At 41.9% G+C, this 25,356-nt stretch overlaps 1 protein-coding gene across 1 annotated transcript; it reads left to right on the top strand.

The window, feature by feature from the left end:
- The first annotated feature begins 723 nt into the window (after window positions 1-723).
- Window positions 724-19,562, top strand: PAPOLG (poly(A) polymerase gamma). The gene is made up of 23 exons (XM_059840522.1): window positions 724-890; window positions 3,062-3,220; window positions 3,331-3,397; window positions 4,039-4,120; window positions 4,204-4,313; window positions 4,890-4,943; window positions 6,028-6,139; window positions 7,011-7,100; window positions 7,683-7,821; window positions 7,954-8,026; window positions 8,109-8,229; window positions 8,553-8,637; window positions 8,929-8,982; window positions 10,521-10,640; window positions 10,892-11,001; window positions 12,821-12,942; window positions 13,030-13,199; window positions 14,111-14,199; window positions 14,277-14,515; window positions 15,393-15,464; window positions 16,058-16,111; window positions 16,887-16,981; window positions 19,310-19,562. The coding sequence occupies exons 1-23, from the start codon at window positions 832-834 to the stop codon at window positions 19,368-19,370; spliced, it is 2,337 nt and encodes a 778-aa protein (XP_059696505.1). The 5' UTR covers window positions 724-831; the 3' UTR covers window positions 19,371-19,562.
- The last annotated feature ends 5,794 nt before the right edge of the window (window positions 19,563-25,356 follow it).

Below are 25,356 nucleotides of genomic sequence, written 5' to 3'. Positions count from 1 at the left end.
TTTCCACCCGTCCTCTCTGGAAGAGGATGTCAGGAAGCTGTCAGGAGCCTAAATCGAGAGAGATTCCCGTTCTTTTTTGCCGCCCCTTTCTGGAAGGGGATGTCAGGAGCGGGAGCATCCTGAGGGAGGGAGGGTGCGATGCGGGGCTGCCTCACGCCGGGGACTAGCCCGGCCTCGGCGGGTCTGTCAGCGCCACGGGGCAGGAATATCCTCCTCGGGGAAGGAATATCGTCCAAGGGGAAGGAGCACCGTCCCCCGGAGGCGCTCAGGGTCCCGAGGGGACGGCGGGGGCGCCGTGAAAGGACACGGCCCGCGGCGGCCGCCAGGGGGCGCCGGGCGGGCGGCGCGGGGGCCGCCGGGAAGGGGCGGCGGTGCAGAAGGGCGGGAAGCGCGGGCGGCGGCGCGGGCTGTGCGCGCGCGCCATGAAGGAGACGCGCGGGTGAGGCGGCGGCGCCTTCCCGCCCTGCCCTGAGGGGACAGCGCCGGGCCGGGGGGGGAACACCCGCCGGAGCCGCCCCAAGAGGGGCCCCGGCGGGCCGCGGGGGGCCAGAGCTGGCCTCGCCCGAGGGGAGGAATTCCCGGTTGAAATAAATGGTGGAGTGCGGGTGGCGGGGCTGCCTCGCCCGGGTCTCACCGCGTGTGGCGGCGACGCCGTCGCCAAGCAACGGCAATGGCCGGCGAGGAACGGCGGTAACGGGGCTGCGCCTTGCTCTGGGGCTGCGCGTCCTGCGGAGCCCTGCGGAGGAGAGGAGTGGCTGCCCGAGCCGTGGGGACGGGCACGGGCACGGGCAGAGCTGAACCGGCGGCCGCCGCCCGCGGGCTCCGCTCAGCATGAGCTGGTGCGGCAGCGGTGAAGGGTGGAGTTGGGCTCCCTTCGATGAAGGTCCCAGGTGGTGGGGATTTTCCTCCTTCCTTGTTTTCCCCGCGTTCTGCTGTTGGTTTGGTGGCTCAGGAGCTGGGCTCTGGTCGTTCTGCCCCGCAGGGATGACTGGAGGCCTGTGCCGCAGAGTGCGACCTTAGCCCTGGACCCTTGGCGTGTGGGGAGACACGCCTTGCCGCTCGGGGAGCTGTAAATAAGGGGCAAAACCCGGAATAAATCCGTTTAGGATGGCTTTTTGTGTAAAAGTGTGGCTTGCCAGGACAGACACGCATTGGAGGTTTTTGCTGTGGTGCACAAGGTTGTAACAAGGTTTGGCAGAATATTAAAGTGCAGCGGGATTCTGGTTTAAAGAGAAGGCTGGTGGGTGAATGGGTAGTGTGCCATGTGTGTTAGGATCCGTAAGAGCCCTTAATTATGTGCATATATGCTTGAGAGAGCAAAGTGGGACTTCATTTATTTCTTATTCCAAAAGGGGCAACAAATTCTTTAAAGTTTCTCTCAGTGAAACTTTCTGGGTGCTGCTTCCCTCACCTCTTAAGTTGTGAGGTCAAGCTATCAGTAATATGTGTAAGCAACTGAAAAACATCTGCTGTTGACTGGAGGAATTTTATATGAATAATATTTAATTAAAAATAAACATATTTGATGCTAATAATATTAGGTTTATCTAATTGATACTGTGCTTTACGTCAATCTCCAGTTGCATTATCTGTAGGCAGAATGAGGCAATGAAAGGCAGGTGGTGCCTTTTTATACCTTGGAAACATCTTAAATGCTGGTCTAGTCTAAATCCTGTTCTTGTTCTGTGCAAACTTTATGAAGTGCAAGTTATACAATGCAAGCAATGCATAAAACATGGAAGCAGTTGCTACTGTAGGTGTTTTAATTTAGTTGTAATGCACAGCAATTAAGTACAGGCTTTCCTCCTGTATTTGTTATGAAAATGATATCATAAGAAGGAAAATATTCATTATGAATATTTTTATTTATGAAGTGGAAATTGTCAATGTCTATAAACAAGGTAAATTAGGTCAAGACCTAGTTAGGCTTCTAAATAAACAGCTTTTCTGACTGGGGACACCACTTGATAGCACTGCAGTCCCAATACCTTCCCCCACCCCCCAGCTTTTTGGAAAGCACAGAGAAGGAAGTTTGAAAAACAGGCTTAGAGAGAGGAAAGGGGGGGGGGGGGAAAACCCTATGTGACTAGAAGCTCTGTGTGTAATTGCATAAGGATACTTAAAGAGAGGGAAATCTCTTCAAGAGAGGGAGTAAAGGCAACAATTAGAAATAAGGAGCTGTGCAATAACCTGTTTTTTAAAAACCAAGTGGTGAAGCTTGCCTTTGAGCATCTCCTAATCTTGTTCTAGCCAGAATGGGGTCAGGTGCCTTAAATAGGTATAGATATCTCTTGCCTATCCAGCTGATCTTTGAAGCTGTACATATGTGAAGGAGGGAAATATCCTGCTTAAATAATGGCACAATTAATCCCTTGAGCCTTAGGGTCTGGACCCTGATGAGCATGATGAGACCTTTTGGGGTGTCCCCCCTTTTGGTGCTGGTGTTTCTGTAGAGATGCATTAAGCACCATTTCTACCTCCAGTCCCACTCCTTTCTCTCTCCTGGTTTCAGCTGGTAGTGCAAAATAGGGTGCTTTTTCTCCATTTTCCCCTTTCTAAAGCAAGGGGTTTATATAGTGATACACCAAATTTATTGCATCAACTCTGTTTAGCAGACATAGATGCCTTTGCAATCATCTGTAATGCCCTTCCTGAATCAGTAGAAGCCTAACAAAAACATTTAATTGAAATGTTTGGTGACAGCAGGAAACCATTTGGAATATCCTTAAATTGAAACTGAAATGTCCAAAACTTGTGCTGTCTGTAGGGTTGTCCTTGGTGGCTTTCAAACCTTTTCCCAGTGATCAGTTCTATGGGTTGGAGCAATGCAAATAAATTGTGTTAAGATGGCAGCATCTTGGATGTTTTCTTACATCCACAAGTGCTTCTTTTTATAGTAGTTGTGACTTCTGTGTGAAGTCAATTGTTCTAAAAATAAGCAAGATATTTTCCTCCTTTCAACACTGGGTGACAGGGCAGAAATGGATTTGTGAAGTGTTGGCTAAGGGGTGTTTTCCTTTAAGATTTTCTTTCATGTACTCATTGCTGTGTTTTCTCTCAGTACTTCCAGGCAGCAGAACCAGCCTCAAGGGCACTATGGACTTACCTCTCCAATTAGCTTGGCTCCTCCTAGTGACAAAGACCACATCCATACTCAGAAGCTGATTGAAGCAATGAAGCCATTTGGGGTGTTTGAGGATCAGGAAGAACTCTATCACAGGTACAACAAGGCTAAAATTTGTTAACCTCTTGGGGTTTTTTTTTTGTTTGTTGCTTTTGGTTTTTGTATTTTATTTTTTTAGGGAAACTTAGCATGAGTTTTCTTTACAGGACAACTGTTCTTGGAAAACTGAATAACTTTGTCAGAGAATGGATTTCAGAGCTTGCTGAAAGCAAGGTAAGAATTTTTTTTTTGTTTTTGTCAAAACAGCTGAAGCCTTTTGATTTAAAGGCTAGGCTACTGGGATCTGTGCTAAAGTTCAGCTTTTAACTTCTTAAATATCAAGTAGAGCTGTAGTAACTGCCACTGAAATAAGTTGTAAAAGATATTTCAAGATCAAGATCTCACAGTCTTTGGGGAACTGAATGAATTCCTGCGTTGGCTCAGTCAGTTGACTCGTAGCTGTTAACAAAGTCAAAACAAGGCACTGTGGATGAAAAAGATGCTAAAACTGGCACTAATCTTGCCCCAGAGAGCCTACAGCACTCAGTCTAGCTTGAAATTATGATTCTAGACCTGCCCTTTGAATGGCTCTCAGGTTGTGTTACTTTATGTGCCTCTGCTGCAGGGAAGTCTGATAATAGGTCTTAATTTGTATAAATTAATAGAAGTACTGCTACATCACCTATAATCTCTTTTATTTTTTGAGCTGCAAGCTCAACTTACTTCAGAAAAACAGAACCAAAACCTAATAAACTAAAATGTAAGGGAGAAGGCATTGTTTATGCAGGCTGTTACAGTTTTTCTAAATAACTTACATGCGAGTTAAACATGCACAGAGGATAATGTGCATCTCAAACTTTCTCTTCTACCCACAGAATCTTCCCCCTTCAATAACAGAACAAGTTGGTGGCAAAATATTTACATTTGGCTCCTACAGACTTGGAGTACACACCAAAGGTAGTACTTTCAGTGCCTGGCCACAGTTCTGATGTTGGAAAGTGACTTCCAGCAGTAACAGGAGAAATGGAATCTCCCTGCAGGTTCGGACATCGATGCCCTTTGTGTTGCTCCCAGTCACGTGGAAAGATCCGATTTTTTCCAGTCATTCTTTGAAAAGCTGAAGAATCAAGAGGAAGTAAAAAACCTGAGAGTGAGTAAACTCTCTGCAAGATAGATTGTGTAAATTTTACAGTAGGCATATTCATGTTAAAGACTTGAATTGGTAGTGAATATCTTACAAGCCAAAATTAAATCAGTTTTGAGTACCCTCCAATATACTGGTTTATGCAGCATGAAAATGTTGCAGTCCAGCTCTTGGCTCCTTTCCCCAGTGAGCACATCACAAAAGAGTTTTTGTGCTTCCTCTCCTTTCCCTGTGTTTTGGGAATGAGTCAGCTGTATCAAAAAGCAAGGCTGTCCCTGGAAGCTGTGTTTTCACCTTGGCTGTAGGAAGGGCTTACAGCCACTGATACTGATGCCTTGTGTGCTGTTTGTTACAGTACATGATCAGCCTCTCAATCTCTTGCCTAAATAAGATCTTTTAATAAAATCTAGTGTTGGTACCCTAATAGTGCTATTCTGCCTGAGAGTTATTAGCACTTTCTGTGTTTGGAAGGAACTCAGTCTTTGTACTGAGTTCAGTGTAAATTCTGTATTTTATCATAGTATAGGGAAAACTTTAAAGTAGCAAAAGGATATCTTATTAGAAATATCCTCTCCTTCACAGGCCATTGAGGATGCATATGTACCTGTTATCAAATTTGAGTTTGATGGCATTGAGGTAAGAATTTTAATTTTTATTTGGGTTTTTTTCACCTTTAAGTGAGATTTGTGTTTCTTGCTTTGGAGTGGGATAATTTTTTCAGGGTTTTATGATCCTGCTGTTTTATGAGTTTTTCATTACATTGCAGCATATTTAGGGAACTGTAATTAAACAGCCAGACCACAACCTATCCCAGAAAAGTAAAATGGGATCTTCTAGGAAAAGAAACCTTTAGCTAACCTGGCAAGCGTGGGAACATGAGTGACATCTTTTTTTACACCCGTGCTGCAGACCAGGGTAGCCTGCTTGGGTGGCCTTTATCTCCCAAGGATGTGCAGAGTGGGAGTAGAGGCAGTGTCCTTGCTGACTCCCCTGAGCTCTGACAAGAGCTCCCTTTCTGCAGGAGGTGTTTCTGTTGTGCTTCCCTGCACAAGTCTCCTGATGTTCTGCTGCAAATCAAAAATGAAGTCCCTGTGAGACAAACAACATGGAAAATGAAAAGTAAAACTACTCACTGGATTCCTGCCTCTGTTTGTCAGCTGCAGGAATCCTTCTATCTGGAATACCTTTCATGTAGAGAATAAATACCCACTTGCTGTAGTACCTAAGCAAGTTACTTCTTGGTAATTACTATCATGAAGACTGTGTTTCAAGGATCTCTTTGTGGCCTTTGTCTGGTACAGACATTCACAGAATAATTTGCTTGCCTCAGGTTATACTAAAAACCAGAAGCCTAAGGCCTTAGAGCATAAAGAAAATGCTTTCTCATTTGTTGAAGTGTAGTTGAGGTGATTTTAATTTGTCTTAATTTTATGGTTAATTAAAAATTTCCTTTTAGTAGGAGTTCTAAGTTTAGAGTAATCTTTACAGCTTTCAAAAAAAACCCCTTCCTTTCCAGAGCTTAAAAAAAAAGAGGTGGTTTTGCAAACAAATAGGGAACTTAGAGCAATTTTCTTGTTTTCTGGCAAATAAATATTTATCTGTGGTCACCTAATTCTAAATACAAACGTTAACCATGTGAATGACCGAGTGTCCCTCCCTAGAGTCCTGTTTGCAAGCAGTGCTGCATTCCAAGTCACATTTGACCCTTTTTCTCTTGAAGATTGACCTCGTCTTTGCAAAGCTCTCTTTGCCAACGGTTTCTGACGATCTCGATCTCAGGGATGACTCGTGCCTCAAAAGCCTGGATATAAGATGCATCCGGAGCCTGAATGGTGAGCATGTTCTGCACACCTTTGTAAAGACCTTGAAATTGGCACAGAATGCACATTGCACAACCCACATTTCTGTACAAGATGCAGAAACTGATCTCCAGTGTACTTGAGTTCTGAGGAGGTGACCAGTGAGCCTAAATTGAGATATTTCAAGGAGTTGTGTGTTTACATAGACTTGTCTCATGTTTGTTTGATTGGTTTGTGAGCAGGTGCTCCAGCTTGCCCCAGAAATTCAGATGACTAAGTAGGGCACTTGATAAGAATGTATGAAGGATAAACAAGGTCGTTCATTAAAAAAAAGTAATTAAAATACCTGAAGTCTGACTTGCTCAATGTTTAGCACCAATGGTTTAATAGTTGTTGGCTGTCAAAAGAAACCTAGCTTCTGGAATCACAGAATATTTAGGGTTGGAAGGGACCTCTGGAGATCATCCAGTCCAACCCCCCAGCTAAGGCACGGTCACCTGGAGCAGCTGACCCAGGAATGTGTCCAGGTGAGTTTTGAATCCCTCCAGACAGGGACATTTCACAACCTCCCGTGGCATCCATTCCAGTGCTCTGCCAACCTGTGATATAAAGTTCTTTTTCATGCTGAGGTGGAGCTTCCTGGGTTGTAGTTTATGGCCAAAACATCCTGTGGAGAGGCTTTATTTAAAATTTGTTCCTTGAAGTCTAAACAAAGCTGCTGAGGGCACCGGTTACCTAAAGTGATGCTGAAGGTTATGTGCAATCAATAATTTAATACAAAGCAAGTAATCCAGAGCTGTTTTCCTAGACTTGAACCATAAGCTGTAAGCTGTTGATCCTGTGTAGGAACATCTGACTTGTGCTTGTTGCTGGGAACTCCTGTGCTTCACCTTTTGTCTCGCAGGCAGCAGGGTCACAGATGAAATACTGCGCCTGGTGCCCAACCTGGAGAACTTCCGCCTCACGCTCCGTGCAGTTAAACTGTGGGCAAAACGTGAGTGCCAGGGTGGCTTGTGACCTTTAAACCTTTCAGAGGCACCTCATGCTCGCTGTTGGATGTACCTCAGCTTTGGATTGCTGTGTAAATGATTGCTGTTAGAGTGAAATCCTTTTGGTTTAGGTTCATGGTCTGTCCACGTGGTAAATTCCATGTGTTTTCTTCATGGAGATGGAGTTCAGAGAAAAGGGCAGTGCTTATGAGACACTGCTGCATTGCTTATCAGGAACCTGACTACAAATGATAAAAATTCCTAATTAAGTGTAAAAGGAATGAGAAAGTCCCATTTGCCCACATGGCTAGAACAAGTCCTAGAAGAATGGCAGAGCCTTTCTCTTAAGGAGAATTGAAGTGAAGCAGTAGGTGTAGCAGCACAAGCAAGTTTCACGGTAGCAATATTTGGAGATGTGGTGTTGTACTGATTCTTTTTCTCATCCCTGTGAGGACCAGCAATTTGGCCTCTCTGCACTACAAAAATAAATGACATGGAGGCTGAAATGTATTAAGTATTCTATACACTGTGCAACGGGTGCTGCAAATTTGAAGGACCACAGACTAACTGTGTGGTATCCATTCCAGGACGTGGTGTTTACTCCAACATCATGGGATTTCTTGGTGGAGTCTCCTGGGCCATGCTGGTAGCAAGAATATGTCAACTCTACCCAAATGCTTTGGCCTCTACTCTCGTTAACAAGTTCTTCTTGATTTTTTCCAAATGGTAAAAGCTGTTTGTTTTAATCTGCATAAAGAAGTAACACTTGTAATTATTTATATCAAGATGTCCATTGACAGCATCCCATGCAGAATTGCAGAGCTTAAAATGGACACTTCACTGTTTTTTCTTTTACAGGGATTGGCCAAAGCCAGTATTGCTGAAACGACTTGAAGAGAGCTTTCTTAATTTACCAGTCTGGGACCCTAGGGTAGGTAGCCATTGCAATCAGAAGCATTAAAAGCTGTTTCTGCCCTGAGCTGGTGCTGAGCAGAGCTGTTGTGACTCTGCAGGTGAACCCATCAGACCGGTACCACGTGATGCCCATCATCACCCCGGCCTATCCACAGCAGAACTCCACCTACAACGTGTCTGTGTCAACACGAGCAGTCATGGTGGAGGAGTTCCAACGTGGTAAAGTGCATTCTGTGCTTGTCAAAGTCTCATTCTTGAAACCATGTCAGCTGAATTCGTTTTGTTCAGTGAGGTGTTGTAGGTTTAAGATTTCTCTGGGAAATAATGCCCGTTTCAGGCAATGGGGGACCAGTTTGCCAATAAGCTGTTGTGGGATCTGCATTTTGTCAGGGGAATTCCTGCCTTTTTTTTTTCTGTCAGTTACTGTTGCATCTTCTAAAGTTTGTCATGGTAATCTTTAAAAAATAGTCATAAGATTTTAAAAATATTTTTTTCAAGAGTTTTTAAAAAAATAGTGATAAGATTTTCAACCATATTTGTAGGTCTTGAAGTTACAGATGAGATTCTCAAAGGAAAATCAGACTGGTCAAAGCTCTTTGAACCCCTGAACTTCTTTCAGAAGTACAAGTATGTATGAAATCTGTTGGCTGAACTTGAAGTTATTTACTTAGTGGTTCGCATGAGGAGTTTTAACATGGGGTCTAAATAGAAAATTGGATTGATGTGTTTCAGTTTAGGGCTTTTTAAAGAAACTGGAAGTGGTCATATAAGTTTTGGTACATATAAGCATAGGGAAGAAAGGAGAAGCTGTCTTATGCCACTCACAGCATTTTTCCTACCAAGAAAAAAAATCATCTGATGTTCAGAGTGTAGAATAAAATCTTGAGCTAGTGTACTCATTTGTCTTTCTTCTTCTAGACATTACATTGTGCTGACTGCCAGTGCCTTTACAGAAGAGCATCACCTAAACTGGTAAGTGCTGCTTTAAATGTGGCTCCAGTGCAAAACTGAAACTCAATTCAATGTTGCACCATATTTTTGTAAATTGTATTTACAAATAAAGTTGGTAACTATGCAACTAGGCCTGGAATACACCCCCTTCCCACCCTGCTTTGAAGACCACTGTTCCAGAGCCTTACACTTGTTTTCATAAAGAGTTTTACTGTAATATATAAGGACTAGGTTGCACTGGTGTGTAGTCAGCCTATTCCAGACCTACTTTTCTTCAATGAAAGGAGATTTGCCAATAATTACTTATTTAACCATGTCAGTGTGCTGAGTCACTGTGAATTTTGAAATAAGGGGAGATGGTGAGGAATTAAGGCACTGTAATGTGTGTTTATTGACTTTCCAGTGGGTTTCTTTGTTAAGAAATTAGTACTTTGCTTGCTTTGCTCAAGTAAGGAAGCAAAACACCCCTGTTAGACACCCATTCTGAGGGCACTTGCTTTTATTTCAAAGTTTGGCTTGTGCCTTAAGTCAAATAATTCTTGTGCCATCTCTAAAAGATAGCTTAATGTTTAAAAATAGTTTTAATAGGTAATACCTTTTATCTGAACTTTTTGAAATAGTCACCTAAAAATCTTACCAGCTGCAGCTTGATATCAGTCACACTTGTGTACAACAAGGTGTATGGGCAGAGGGCCAAATAGTTTTTAATGTGAAAGGTTCTTGAGTGAACAAAGCTTATTGTACCTCACAATAAAGACAAGGGAAATTCTGACTGTGGTAAGAGCTGATGGATTTTTTTGTTTCAGTGACAGAAACAGAGGCGAATTTTCCAGTTTTGCAGCTTGGGAAAATGATAAGCAGAAAATAAACTTGTTTCAGTCTATTATAAGGAACACTTTAGTTCACCAATTCTTGAGTGGATTTGGAAATAGATAACATATCTGTTATTCATCTACATAAGATGTTTTTGGAGGACATACAGATTTGTGACTGCTTTTAAAGTTAACAGAGTTTTAGGCAGAAGGATGAAATGCCAGTACTTTGTTGAAATTAAAGCCCTTGTGGTCATGATTCATTTCCTAGGGAGGTTTCTGAGGGGAGTGTTGACTAGATGATTTGTTTATTAAAATAACTATTTTTACATTTTCACTGATCAGTCTGCAAGAAGAATTGCATCTTTACTTGGGTGTAACTGACCAGCTGTGCTTGAGCCTTTTCTAAACCATTGTTCTCCTTGAAAAAAAGGAGTTTTGCTGCACCCCAGAGGTGCTGGGATCTGCTCCTTGTTATTTTCATCATAGGTTACAGGTGGGAGTGTTGGATCTGAACCGTTCAGAGTACATGTAAAACTTACTTGTCTCTGTCTTTAGAAACAAAAGCACAAATGTCACTGGGAACACCTCAAATTACAGTGTGTGTATGTGATCTAAGGTCTAGGGTCTGCTCAGCTGTATGAAACTTGATCCTTGTTGATTGGTTAACAGTGTGTTACAAAAATGCATCTAACTGATGAGCTGGAAGCAGTTAAAAATGAATAAAATACCTCTTGTTTTTATTAGGATTGGTCTCGTCGAGTCTAAAATCCGTGTGCTGGTTGGAAACTTGGAAAGGAATGAATTTATAACTATTGCACACGTGCAGCCACAGTCTTTCCCTGGCAATGAAGTTCTCTATAAACAGTGAGTTGTTTTACTTTTCTGAAGTCCACGTTGGCCAAATTGTATTTTCATTCCCCTCAGCTCATTGATGAGAGAGGCTCAGTATGTCTCTGTCAGGGTCCTGAGCACATGAAATCTTCTTAAAGAAGGGAGCAGAAGTGCTCTGAGAAATTAAGTCTGGGCTGGCTCTAAACTGACCAACTAAAATGTACCAGAATCCAAGTGACTGGTATCTGTGCCCAACTCAGGTTTGTGAATCTGTCTCTTTCTAGGAGTGGATATGTATCAATGTGGTTTCTTGGGCTTGTGTTTAAGAAAGCAGAAAGTGCAGTAAAGACTAACGTTGATCTAACACATGGGATACAGTCATTCACAGATACAGGTAAGGCTCTCCTTTTGCTCCAGACTTGTAGAGTGTCATTCTTTTTATTCCAGTGGGAGTTGCTTCACAAAGTACTTCCTTTTGTTCTTAGATATCCCTGTAGGTAGCAACATACAAAATATTAGCTTCAAAAACACATTGTGTTGACATTTTGTCAAAGTGAGGCCATCTTAAAACAGAAGTGTGTTACAGTCATACACTGTGTACCATGTGTGAAATAAGTCCTCACAGGACTGCATTTCTTGTAGGAGGCAGTCAGCTGGGAAGCCCAGGGATGCCCATTTGCTGGGGTAGCTTTACTTGTCAAACAGTAGTCAGCTGCTGAACTGACTGTGTTAGGCTCTGAAATGAGTTGTTGATGGTATTTTTCCAAGACAGTTTGTGTATAATATGATCCTATTACTGTGGAAGTTGCTGGGTTGTCACATAGTAATTACCTGCAGTCTTGCATGGAACTTTTCATGTTCATAGTCTTTTAGGACTTTTGATAGGTGTAGAAATAAATTAATATTGCAGGTGTTGTTAGATAATGCTAGAATAATAAGGAAATTAGGCCATTCTTCTGAGTGATGAGTGTGGAACTCTTTGGACAAAGAGTTCTAAACAGTGAAATCCTGTAAATGTTTGTTTGTGTTTATCCATAGCACCAGCTTGACTTCTGTGTTGTTTTGCTCAGATGACATGAGTAAAAGCAGTAAAACCTGACCTCCTTCATAGCTCATGCTTGGGATATGAGAAAAGCACAGAAAAATGCATCAAAACTCTTACCTGAGTTACAAGCCAGGCAGGGTGATTTCCTCAGACTTGCACTGTTGTCTGTACTTGCACGTTACATCCAGTGGCTCTGCCTTTCAATGGCAAATGTGAATTATGTTAATGAGATTGATGTGCTGCTGAGAGGCCAGAACTAATGGTAAACCCTCTATGCACAAGCATTGTTAGTGTGGCTGTGTGCTCTTACTTTAGTGAAGCTCAGCCTGTGGTATGTGCTGGGTGTGAATCCAGACAGAATTGAACAGAAAAGTTGTTCCTTGAGAGGTGGAAAATCCTTTGGCACGTGTGGGGAGGACCTGTAGTTCTGTGCTAGAGAGCTGTTACCGTGTGCCTTGACTTTGAGAGAATAATTTTAAAGGGCAAAGATTAATTTCAAGTTGAGGAGGTGGAGAATAGAAGGCTCAGTTAGGAGGGCTTTTGTTCAGTGAACTTTATTTCCCTTTTACATACAAACTATTGAATTTCATTTGAGTGAACTGCCCATCCTGGTGTGTGTGCTCATCTCTGTGCTTTTATTTCACTTCTGGTCTCCTGTGGAAAGCCTTTGGGTTGCATATCCTTGCTTTGATTCCCACTCTGTGTGTCAGTAAGCTGACTTTCCAGTTATGCTCCAGTGATAGGCCAGTTAGATAAGCTTATCTAAATGTGACTTAACTCTGTAATAATTGTTGTGCTGCTCTAGCCTTTGCCAGGTGCATAAAAGGCTGTTTGCAGGCAGTTGAGAAAAACCTGTTTAAATTGTAGTGAGTCTGTTAAGTCAGATGTCCCTAAAATCCAGTCTGGCTTCCTCGGACAGATAGAATTTCAAAATGCAAATTTGAACTCAAACAGCTGTTGTGGCTGGGCTGTAGTGAATGTGAAATGGGCATCACAGGTCACAGTCAGTTTCTGTGATGATGGGAGTGCTTGGGCATTGTTTTGTGTTAACTTAAGCTGGGAATTCTTCATTTGGGCTGGGCAGACATGTTTCTAAAGAAACCAAATATAGCTGACCAGCACTAATGCCAACATCCCCACTAAGCTCCAATGCTGTTTTTGATGTCAGTTTACAGGCAGGCCAGTGCCCTCAACATCCTAAAGGAAGGTATGAAGATTGAGGCAACTTATGTGAAGAGAAAGCAACTCCATTATTTTTTGCCAGCAGGAACCTTACAGAAGAGAAAGAAGGTATAATAAAAATTCAGCGCTTCTGGTAATTTTTAATAAAAGCTTTAATGATTACTTGAAGACTTTATTTTTTAACTGTCGTTTCAGCAAAGGGTGTCAGATATTAGTCAAAATAATAGTGGACTTCAGTGCAAAAGGTCTTCTTTAGGTGAAAGCTGTTCGGATGGTTCCAAAGACAGAGATTCCAGAACACCCTCTAATTCCTCTTCGTTAAATAAGATTTCTAAGTTGGACATCTCTACAGCAGAGACAGAAAGGTTAGTGCCATAACCTTGGAACTGTGGAGAAGCTGCTTTTAACTGACTCACGCTGTAAATGAGTCTAGGATTTCTAGTTTGGATCTATGTGGATCATAAGCATTTGGAGGGCTCTAAGAGCTTCAGGAACAAAGCTGGAATCTCCATTGGGCATGTGGTAGGAGACCAGGTTAAAGGAATCCTTGAAAGAAATCTAAATAATATCCATGAACATGTAGGAGTGGAGAACTTGACACCAGGGAAATTACTTAGTCTTGAATGTAAATCTTCACAGGCTAGTGAGTAACTTGAAGCTGGAGTATTTTATGTGCAAGTGAGTGTTCTTTCTAACAAAAAGTACTGCTAATGCCAAGTAGATAAAGTTCTAATGACATACTGATTTTGGTGTCAGAAACACCAGAGCTGCTGCTGACTTAGTGGAGTGGTATGAGAACTCAGGCAGTAAAGTGTCTGTCACTTCCTGGGAAGTCTGTTTATCCCTAAGCACAGGAAGAATACGTAATCTTGAGAGTAATTGCCCAATCCTACCAAATGTGTGATACCTGCTCTGCTCAGAATGTTTGGTACTGTAGGAGTCACATTAAAAAAAATAAACAACCAAAAAATGATGTTGACATCCGGGTAGAACAGAACAGTGGTTCAGAGCAGCACAGTGTGCTGGGTGGACTGATCTGGGAAAATATATCAGCACATAAAGACTCAGTAAAGAAAATGCTCGAGTTTAAATCTGCAGTCTGAAATCCAGCAAAATGATGGTCTGGTGCTACGTTGCCTGGGAGGTTGTGTTGTTTAATAGAGCTCTGACAAGGGGCTAAGGAGGTCGATGTTTGTCTTGCATGCACTTTCTGGAAATGACATATACAGTATCTTACAAACTAGCATTTTATAACTCAAGTGTTTGACTTTTATAGAAATGTTGAATGTCAGAGTTGTAGTGGTGCCAACAGTGTAGCTGAGCCATCCACGTCTAAGGGACTTTGCATTCCTGTGACTGACCCAAGTATGTATTTGAAGTGGTAGGTGGAATGTAGTTTTTAATTTCATGGCCAAACTCTAAAAGCCAGGTGTCTCCTACAGAAATGGAGGCTACAGTTGCACTGAGAACATCAGGACCTCCCGTTGGTTGCACCATTCCAGGATATAACACGGTTTGTCAACTCAGAACGTGTTTTGTGCAAGAGCAGCATAAATTAAGTGGGACTCTAATCACGGATCCTAAGAGTGCTTCACCTAAGCAGCATTATTCACCAAGGTCTAAAGTATCTCGTCCACCTACAGCGGGAGAATGCCCCCAAAAAGCCATAGATGGAGAAAAGGCAAGAAGGGGGGGCTAGCCCAAGGAGGGTTGAAAGCAGGATTGATTACTGATGTAGAACAAGTTAAATAACTGAAAACGAATGCATTTCTACATCCCCAAAGGATCTGGGAATCTAAATTTACATTCTAGTCGTACTAGAATGTAATCATAATGAGTATGATGTGTAACTATTAACGTATTTTCAAGATCTGGCACATAATGACTGCTTCTCATCAGGTTCCAAGGTGTCTAAAAAACTGCTGTACTTACCTGTCACTGCAGTGACCAATTGCTGAATGAGCTGTCTCATCTGGAAGCAGTTCTTAATTCACAAAAAAAAAAATCTTCAAACAAAGAAGATATGAATCTTATGACTGTAAAAGTATGAGCTAATCTGTTTCTGGCAGATGCTTTTTGAGTGCCTGTTGGTAGTTCTGCTGCTTTAGAAATCAGCAGCCTACTTGATAGGTCATTACTTCTGAAATGATAGTGTGGAGTTTCTTGTTAAATCTTGGTTTGTGGAACTTCTAGATTAGTATTTCATTTGTTTTATTCCTATGTGTAAATATCCTTAAGTAGCTGTTCTTGGAGCTTGACCTCTGATTTGAGGCACAAGCAAAGAACAACCAGAGAAAGAACCCTCGGCTTTGACACTTAAAAAAGAATCACCTTGTAGAACTGTTATCTAGTACTGAATATTGCAAGTACAGACTTCAAGGCTTGGGTAGTAGGACTTTTTCAGTGGCTTGGAATTCCTGTGGGGTAATGGTGGACTTGTATAAATATTCTTTTAAGAATGGCCCCTAATACATTTAATGTGTTGATTGGAAGCTGTACCCAAATAAGAGAATTTTTGCACAGCAATTATTTTGAGTCTGTGTATTTTGTTCCTCCAGCTAAACGTGTGGGACTCGGATTTCACAGAAAGTGGATACTTTCAAGATGGGAGGAAGAGAGCTACAAAAAATGTAATTTTTAAGTGATTTTACTCAGTGGACTAACTGAAAAGCTCAATAGTTTAGTGATTAGACTGCCTCACATAAATTCTCTGCATGTTTACTGATGGAAGCAAAAATACACTTTTTAGTTTAGCTTATTTCAGTCCTCATTCCCCAAATATTACACTTGTATGTCTTGTCTTTTAAATGTTACTATTAGTTGATTTGGTAGTGTCTAATTCATTTCCGTGTTTGAAATAATACTGAGTTTTCTTTTAAAAACTATTTGATTCACTGATGTAAATTAAAACTGCTGTAAAGACTAAATCCTTTGGCCTCTCAGAGGGAAGATAAAGAGCTTTGCTATTCATGGTGCTTGTTAGTGAGGCATAAACTCTTGAGGGCACACCCTCAAATAAAGATGAGATCTTGTTGGTGAGGGCTGAAATACCTGAACCACTGTCTGTGTGGTTTTAGGGCTTCAGGATACCTAAACCCACACCCCATGGGGTGGAGGTTGTTAATGCATGTATGATTTTAAGGTATCCTCGCTGCCAGAACTTGCTGCCTCTCAGTCAGGAACCTGGCAATACTGCCTAACAAATCCCTTCTGGCTTTTTTAGGGTGTCCTTGATGGAAAATCCATGCAGATTCCAGTGATCACATCAAGATCACAGGTATTTATTGTGCATTTGTATTCATAGGTAAAGCAGAGCCAGTGTTTTCATTACATGTACAAAGATTTGTGTACCATTAAACTCAGTGGTTTGAAGATCAGCAGGGTTTTGCCTGTTGTGCTTCCAACAAATTAAACAACTGAGCAATGACCTTCACAAAAGCTGAATTTTCCAAGTTTTGAACTTGGCAACCCACATTTTCATGCCCTCAGACACTGAGTTTGTGTCCTGGTTTGGTTTTCCTGTACTGTTATCAGTACTTGTATACTGATTTCTGTGATGAGACTTGGAAGCTTTGAAGTCTGTAGGTGACTAACTGCTCTGTGTCATGTAGAATGTTGTGAAATTGAGGGCTGTAGGACTGGAAGTGATCCAGACAGTAGATTCTCTTTTCCAGATCCATGGATCTGAGAAAAATTTTCCTTTACTGTGCTGTTGAGCAACTGACAGCTAATTTCCCCCCCCCATCAGGGATATACTGGTCTCAGTTCATGCAAGAAAAGAATTGTACAGAGGGGGAAAATGTTCTTCCTCTGGATATGGTGGTAATTAAATAAATGGTGTGGTTAAAAAAAAAAAAGGCTTCTCTGAAAATGGGTTTGGGCCATACAGGTTTGGTACATAAACAATCTTACACAAAGAGTGTTACATTCAGCTAGGAAAGGGTTTATCTGCTGCTACTTCTGAATTAATGAATTTAAAATTAATTCAATAATTAATTATGAATTCCTTTTTTTCTTTTTTTTTCCCTGTGGCATTTGTTTGTGTGTTACAGAGGCTTTCCAGTAAAGAACTGCCAGATTCTTCATCTCCTGTTCCAACAAATAGCATTCGTATTATTAAAAGATCCATCAAACTTACCCTTAATGGGTAAGTGGTTGATCTTCAGGTGAAGAGGATAATCACTTGTTACCAGTCCTTTTTCTGAATGTGTGTTGTAGTTACTAACAAAGGTAGAAGGTTACTGTGGCCCTGCTGTAACTGACCAGCTAAAATCATGGTCTGATTTTTATACTGCTGTTAGATGCTTGCTTCCTTTTGAACTACTCTTTGCATGTGCTTGTAACAGTTACCTTGAGGAGTTTTTAAAAAAAGTCTAAATTGTCACCAGCTGAAACAGCTACAAAAACCAACCTGTCCTGTGCCTTGGATTCAGAATGTACCTTGGATTCAGAATGTATATACACCACCAGGGTTCATTAGTTGCTGCAACCACATTCTGTTTTCGAGTGTGTACGAGCGTGCTTGTATTCCTTTGTGCTTGCCTAATTCATGTGCATGCATTGTTCTTCTCTCCAATTATTTTCCCCTTTGGCACACCATGCACTCCTGTGCTTCTCTCACAATGGTGCTCAGCTTCCTTGGCTCGCAGCTTCCCCCTGCCTTGCACAGCCATGCACTGCACAGGTACTGCCTCCCATGGAGGCCCCTAAATGAGTTCAGTATTGAAGGAAATGCAGCAGAAGATGCTACCAAGGTATGGAGATTAGACAGACGTGTCCCATGCTGTGTTATCTGATACTTTTCTTTGTCTCAAGACTGCTCCAGCATGAGACTTGAGAGGTTTTTTTGTGTCACTGGGTAGTAAAGCCCAACTCTGAATGCACAGCTAAGATGCACTGAAACATTGCAACAGCTGAGGCTGTCCTGACACTGCTGCCCACCTGCAAGCTGCATGCAGAAGGGGGTTTCAGGTAGACCCTGAAAGCTGTTCTAAATGCTTACATGAAAACCTGTCGTAGTCTTGAGTCTGGTTCTGTAAACTGATAACACTGCTTACCCAGCTGAGTGCATTAGGGGTTTTGGGGGGTGGGGAGAAATTCTGATTATATGAAACAAGTACTATGCTATTTCTCTATTGTAATTTCTTTATCATTTGGTGGCTTCATAAGTGAACTCGTAAGTTGTTTTTCCAGAGTATTTTTGTATGTACTGTAAAAAACTATCTTCAAAGTGAAATTTAAAATCTTTAGTCTCTTTTTTTCTTTTTTTTTTTTCCTAGTGCAGATGGGGTCTGCTTAAAAAAATCTAAACAACTAAACCAACTCTAAAGGGATGGGAGGAAGGCAGTGCCAGAAAAAAGCATTCTACAAAATTTTAATGTCATAGAATCATTTAGGTTGGAAAAAACCTTTAGGTTAGAGTCCAACTGTAAACCTAACACTGCCAAATCTCCCACTAAGCTGCCATGCTAGAGTAAATCTGAGGAGACCAGGAACATTGCTGTGCTTTCCTGCTTCTGCTAGATCTGGGATTTGACTTAATGCCCTCTGCATTGTGCAGTTTGCAAACTGCATGACTCACCCCAAGTCCCAATTTGGTCTGTGGACAAAGAAACCCCTGAATTGTTTTAAAATGAGTTGCTTGTCTTAAAGAGCAAATCTGAGCTCTAAAGATCTTAAGTGTCCACCTTAGTGATGAGACTGAAGTACTGTAAGGAAATAAGAGGTGGTATCTATCTTGTCATGTCTTAACTCCTTAGCATTCCCTCTGCTGCCAGTATCCCAAACCCTTGGGGAAGACATGGCTGCATTTATCACAATCTACTTGGTTTTTTTTTCCTTATTCTCTGGTTTCCAGCTTGTTTCAAGTGCAATTTATCCCTTAGAAATCAGCCTTAGTGGGTTTGAGGCCTTGTTCTTCCTTCTACCCTCTAAAACCCCCAAAACTTAGACTGCAAGGCTTTGATTTAGGTTAAAATTAAGAAACAGTACCCCTATTACTTAAGTAGCTTTTAGCAGAACTGCACCTTGGGTTTATAAAATGGTTGCCTCCTTTTTGTGACCTGTTCTAAACCAGTGGCACTCAAACATTGTCACTTCTGTGTAGCAGTTACAGTAGGCATACAACTTCAGCACCTGTGTAAATACAAATCCATCATGAATCTGAAGGAACTAAAGCTGAAGTAGGTGATAAGATAAACAGCAAAAGGAATATGGGAGGTGTTTTGCAGTAGACTACAGTCCTGTAATATTCCCATGCTTTTAAATTTTTCCACATGAGTGTTCCAAGACTGTTTAAGGGATGATTTTCCCATAGGCTCTATGTCAGCATATGCACTTATGCAACTATTCTCAAACTAAAGTAACTTAGCTATGGATATTCCTTCACACAGATCATTTTATTTGGCTCTTGCTTTGTGGTTATCTTCTAATTGCTCCTTATAAATTATTTTTTTATTTTCTTCCTCACTCTTAGGGTTTTAAGAAGAATGTTCAGGGTTTTGAGAAGAGCATTCAGGAAGAATTTAGGTTACTAGTTTCTCAGACTTGATCCATTGATGAATTACACATCTTATCTTAATGTGTCTTGACATATAAGGATGTCAAGTGTGATGTTGAGTGACGTCAGTGTTCTGGAGTTTCCCTGGATGCTGCAGAAGTTCGATGCTGCCCCAGGACTCTGCAGATTAGAATTCAGCTGTTTGTAAATAAAGTTCAAACTTACTCAACTTCGGTGTTCTCCTCTGTTAAAGTGGTTGGAAGGGAAGTTACTCCTGTGTGAGGGAAGCTCTTTGGTATCAGACTTCCTCCAAACATTGTTCTTTTCTCTCTGCTTTCTTAGCTGGTTGCTGGGTGTCTGCCTTGAGCAAGGGTCCCTCATCTCAATCTCTTCCAAGAGGAGCAGCTCTGCATTGAAATTGTGTCTGGTCAGTAACTTTGAGCAAGAAGTTCCCTTGCAGGAGTTAACATCTGTGGTTTTACTCGTTAGGTACAAGCAAAGAAGCAGTTAATGTGAAGTCACCTACATTTTGGCTGTAGCAATTGATTTTCCTGTAGGAAGTGAGAGAAAGTACTTACTTTTTGCCTTAAAGAGGAAAAAGCAAAGAGGAAAAAAGGTATCTTGAAATTTATTAAACCTGGTTGTGGGAGAGAGGGGGCTTACTAACCCTGTCTTATGTAACACCGAGTGACATAAGCTGCTGAGCCTAAAAAGACCAGCAAAAACTCCTGGCTGTATTTTAGCAATTACCTCATCACACTTCTTATAAAGAGTGTGATCCTGTGCATTATTCCAGTAAGTGAAGAGCCGTGCTCGGAGGCTGCAGGCAGAGGGCTCATGCCCAGCCCAGCCCAGCCGGCTGCTGCCTTCTCCGTCCCTCCCTCCCTCCCTCGCTCGCTCGCTCGCTCTCTCGCTCCCCGCACGTTCCGCGGGCTGGCTGCGGGGGCTGTCCCCGGTGTGTCCTTTCCCGGGCTCGCAGCGGAGCCGTGCCCGTCCCACGCCCGGCCGCTTTCCTGCCCCGGGGGCGGGCGGGCTCCAGGGCTGCGTGTGCTGTGACAGTGCCGCGTGTGGCCACCGCGGAGCGTCACTGCCGCCCTGGGCTGCTGCCACCCGCCTGCGGGGACACCACACCCCCTGCTCTGCCTGCCTGCCTTGCCCTGAGCCCTGCGGGCTGAGGAGTGCCCGGGGGTGGTGGTGGGCACTCCTTGCTGCCTACATCGCGTTGGTCGGTGTGGACTGTCCCATGGATCAGGGTTTCTCCATCTGTCATCTACCCTGGGGTACCTGGCCCTGAGCGTGGCCCAAGGGCTCAGGGCTCCAGGCTCTTGGGTGATTCTGGGAGGATCTTTCAAAGCAGTAGCCTGAGGACTGATTTTCTCTTATTCTGGAAAATACAGCCTGTTAAACTCTCAGCTGTCTGACCTTCAAGAAATGGATATGGACTGCTCATCCTTGGGCAGTTCCTCTTTCCTGGGAAGACACTGTCTGAATCCTCCTGCTGTCTTTTCCCAATCTTGTTTCTCATTCTCACCTCATTTTTTTTTTTTTTTCATTCCTTCTGATCTCAGACTCTTGCCTGTTTTCCTTTTCTCTCTGATTATTCCCATTTCCCTCTTGCACCTGAGTCCCTCTTTCTGAATTTGAACTGGGTAATGCATTATTTGGTGGTGATAAGTAAAACTCCCATGAGTCCTGAAACTAGAGGAGAGAACCTGCCCTGTTTCAGTTTCAGCCTGGCAATCAGCTGCTTGCTGTGGGCACCATCTACCTCACTCTCTGCATGTCTGTGCTGAAAATTTTGGCTACTAAAAGCAAGTCTGGCAAACATATGCAAGGTCAGTCTTTTCCAAGGAAGAGCAGAAAATCCCAGTAGTGACACCAGCACGGCCTCCTTGCTAAATTTCATGTCCCTGTTTCTGAAATGCAAAGGAGTTTCTTAAAAGTTTAAGAATTCTTTGAATATAGTTAAAGCATGTGTTCCCCATGGTCATTCGTAGAAAAATAACTGAGTCATATTTGTTCTGTTTTTCCTAAAAAATCATGTCAAGGGGCAGTGTATGTGATCATGTAAAGAAAAGGTGTTGGCAAACTGGGAGTGACTGAAAATGTGGCCTTAAAATAGGAAGTATTGACTAGCCATAACCAACAATGTGTGTTGATGATAATATGATAAAAATAAAAGGCTGTAGCAAGTAGGTAGTAAAGCTAGGACATGCTAGAAGTTCTTTTATCCCTGCAGTTTTAATTCTGCTCTGTTTTTCCAGTGTGGTCACATGGCCAGAACAGAAGGTTATACCACCTACTCTGAGTGCATGCATGCAAGGAAGAAAAGCTGAGGTTTTGTGAATCACTTGATGTGTAATTCTTGGCTAAATGCCTTCAGCACTGCTCTGGAACGATGTTTGTTGTGATTTTTGTTAGATTGTTTTCCCTCTTTTTATTTATTTGATACTGAATTTTCATTTTATTATGTGCAGCCTTAAGCAGAAAGGCAGAAACCTATCATAATGAGCAATCCAACAGAGATTTCTAATAACTAAGCTAAAGAAATACCAGCTATTTTACACTTCTGCATTTTCTGCTCTCTCAAATGAAACAGGCATTAGGCTGTCAGGAAACTGAAAGCTGGTGCTGGCTCTGAATTGTATTTCTGAAAGTAAAGTCTCTGTTTCTTGCATGACTTGGAACTGGTCATTACATTCACTTTTGGTTTTGTCTGGATGGTACAGCATATGTTAATTCTCTCCTCTCATTTTGAATGTTTTTCCAGGTCTTTAATTAATTCTGTATGTTATTTGCTATGCAGGATAACATGTTGGGAGGGTCTGTAAAGAAACCTGGTATAGCTTTTGTTCAAAGCATTTACCAAATTTGCCAAATCACAAACAATTGGAAAATCATGGAAACAGTATCTTCTGTAGAGTGATTGCTTGCAGTAATTTAGTTACAACCAAATGAAACAAAAATATGCCTCTGGGAATCGTATTTTGAGGAAAATGACCGTGTTGCAGGCAGTGAAGTACTAGCAATGAGAAGGCCAGGGAATCCCCTGTTTCTGTTCCTCTGTTCACCCACTAAATAAATCCTGCCTTACACCAAATGGTAAATTGTGCAAGTACAGAGGTGCTCACTCTGCTGTAATTCAGGGTAAATGTTTGGTGCATGCCTCTAAAATTATCAATCGGTTTACTAAATACTATTCCTCTTCCAGAAATGAGTCATCCAGCAGCATGTTAATTTTCTCTCCCATTCATACATGTTGTGACTTCAAATGGGGAAAACGCAGTAAAGGTAATATCTCAACTTTCTGCAGACTCTGGCTATTTAAAGTTGGTTTGAGTTCACCTTTCAGTAACAAGTAAGCTGAGGTGGATTGTCCAGCAGCCCAGCTGTGGAGCTCCAGCAGAGGTTTGTATGTTCAAACTCAAATCTTGTGTTCAACCTTAAAGGTCACCCCTGATTTCAGTGATGTCAGTGGGGAAACCCTGCTGCACTTTTGTTTGTCCTCGTGCAAAGGTCTAAAAACGTCAAACAAAAGCAAAGCCATTACTCAGAAAAGTTTAAGGCTGGAGAATAGAAACTAACCACAGTCTCAGTGACTTCTAAGCAACACCACCTTATTTCATCAGCTCCTGCTTGTATGAGAACTTCAGTCTGTTCTCACTCACTGTTTCTTTAGCTTAGATTGTTTTGGTTTTCAGCTACTTAAGATGTTTTGTTGACAAACATGGGATAATCTATTTGTTAAGTAATGGATACCACTTACACCAATGTTTAAGATGTCGTCTTCTCCAAAATAATTGGACAGAGTGGCCACCAGAAGTTCCTTATTTGTATTGCTTTGGAATTAAGTATCATGCATTTTTTTTCCAGGGCTTTCCTTCTGCTTTAACAGATGAACCTAAGGTGTAGAGATTAACTATTTATCAAGGGCCAGACAGAAATTTTGTGGCTGAGACCAGAAACTGAAGCCAAGTTCCCTGAATGTGAGACCCTTTTTCTTTAGTCAGGTTGTCTGTGCCCACAAAGGGGATTCCCAGTACACAAGTTACTGTATCTGGCTAAGGACTGTTTTAAGGGTTCTGTATTTCTAGAGACTACTGACACCAACTATTGAATTTTAGCCCACTATTTACATGATAGCCCACTTTTCTTTCTTGTTGCTTTTTTATAAGCTTGCAAATTAAACAACTTTTACTTTCAGTGTATCTTCCTAACAACAACAATTTAAAAAATCACAATTTTGTTTCCTGCTTATTTTCGCTTCTACGTAAAAAACTCTCACTAAGAATTTTAGCACAACCCACAGTGCCACAGGACTGCCAGATGCAAATTAACACCTTATTAAGTATTCATAGGTAAGTTCTTATGTCCTAATATTGTGGGGGTGAGTGAGAGTGGTGAGGAGGAATCCCAATACTTCTTGATAGTAAAACTGCAAAAATAAAATAGGGAGACTTATTTTCTAAGGAGTATCTCCAGAAAAGGAATAGATGCTAAGTGTACATATGTATTTAAAAACATTATTAATGTTACACATGTGAACTGGTATATTGCTATATGTTTCTGAAAGACTGGCAGAGTTTACAGCAAGTTTCTGGAATCCATCTCTTACACTATTTCAATTCTTACATGAATGTTCTGTTTTTAGGGCCATGGACTTTTATCACTCACAATTCCAGTCAACTCAAGTGGAAGCATTGTCTGAAAGTGAGGTGTGTGATTGGGTTCTTGACTCTTAACTCTTCTGTTTTGCTGTGAATGTGTTATTGCCTGACCCCAAATTTAATAAACTTATTTCTGGAATCAAACTTGTCCAGGGCAGTGAACATGCACAGTGAGCACCAAGACTGTGCTATTGCTTCATGAGTTTCTTAAAGGCCCCCAAATAAAGCTGGAAAAGCACTCAGTTGAGAGAAGTTGACATACCCCTTCCCTCTTCCAGCTTTAGGAGTGTGAATTTTCTGAAATTCCCAAATAATGCTATTGGGCAGTCTCTGCTTGAGCATGTTCTGAGCCAAGATGGAGCTTCTCTTGTAAAGGGAACCACAGAGAGCTGTGGCTCCCCTCCATCTTCCTGAGCCCAGGCCAGGAGTTTATGAAGATACCAAACATCTGTTCCTAGAGCAGTGCTATGCATGTGGTGTTGGGCAGCTCTGGATTGGAAGACAGCCAGTAACTTGTGCAAAAGTTGAAAGCATGATGGGTTAGAGGCTTGTGAAGGGAGGATATTGCAAAAGAGAAGTGGACAGGGCTGCTAGAGCATAAAATGGCTGTTAAGGAGAGGGGAAAAAAACCCTTTAGTAACTATAATTAAGCAGCAGCTACTTTGCTATGTATTGTTTTTATAAAGCACAATCAGTTGGGGTTTTATCATTTTAGGAGGTTCTTGCTGCCACCTTTGTCCCCAGCACACTTGAGTCCCTCGCTTCTTTCCTGGCTGGAGAGTTCTGCTTCATCAGCTGCAGTGAATGGACTGCCTGTGTGCAGGTAACAAGCCAAACACTGGTAAAGGGAGCAAAAAGAACACCATGTTTATTTATCCCTGGTTTTTGTTATTTCAAATTAATTACAGGGGTGTTTATGAGGCAGGGTTGTTGACCACACAAATATAAGCTGTTCGTAACGCATATAGTCTGGGAGAAACTGTAATTGTTTTGCTAAATGTAATTTATTCTGTGGTTCCATTCAGCTATATATTTAATTTTATTTTTCCATTCTTCTTCTAGGGGCATTGGTAAACATTCTTCTAAGGAGGGATGGTAATGATGAGACAGTAATTGTCTGAGTAAATTATCCAAGTGGCCGCCTTGCTTTTTTTTTTTTTACTTCCTACATTTCTGGTGTCCTCTGGCATCAGAACAGAAGTTTATGCTAGTCCTAGGCTATGTAAATTAAAAGTTCTGTCTGCAGTGCAATTAAAAACATGTCAGGTCACATGGTTTCCACTTGACCAGTTACAGCAGTGCTGTTTTGCAAAGAAGGTTTTAACCGTGTTGCAAGTGTGAAGTCCTGAACTGACC

Source organism: Haemorhous mexicanus, chromosome 3 (genome assembly GCF_027477595.1).
Source record: "Haemorhous mexicanus isolate bHaeMex1 chromosome 3, bHaeMex1.pri, whole genome shotgun sequence".
NCBI classification, from domain to species: Eukaryota; Metazoa; Chordata; class Aves; order Passeriformes; family Fringillidae; genus Haemorhous; species Haemorhous mexicanus.
Note: the sequence above shows the minus strand (reverse complement) of the source record. Positions and strands in the feature narration are given on the sequence as shown.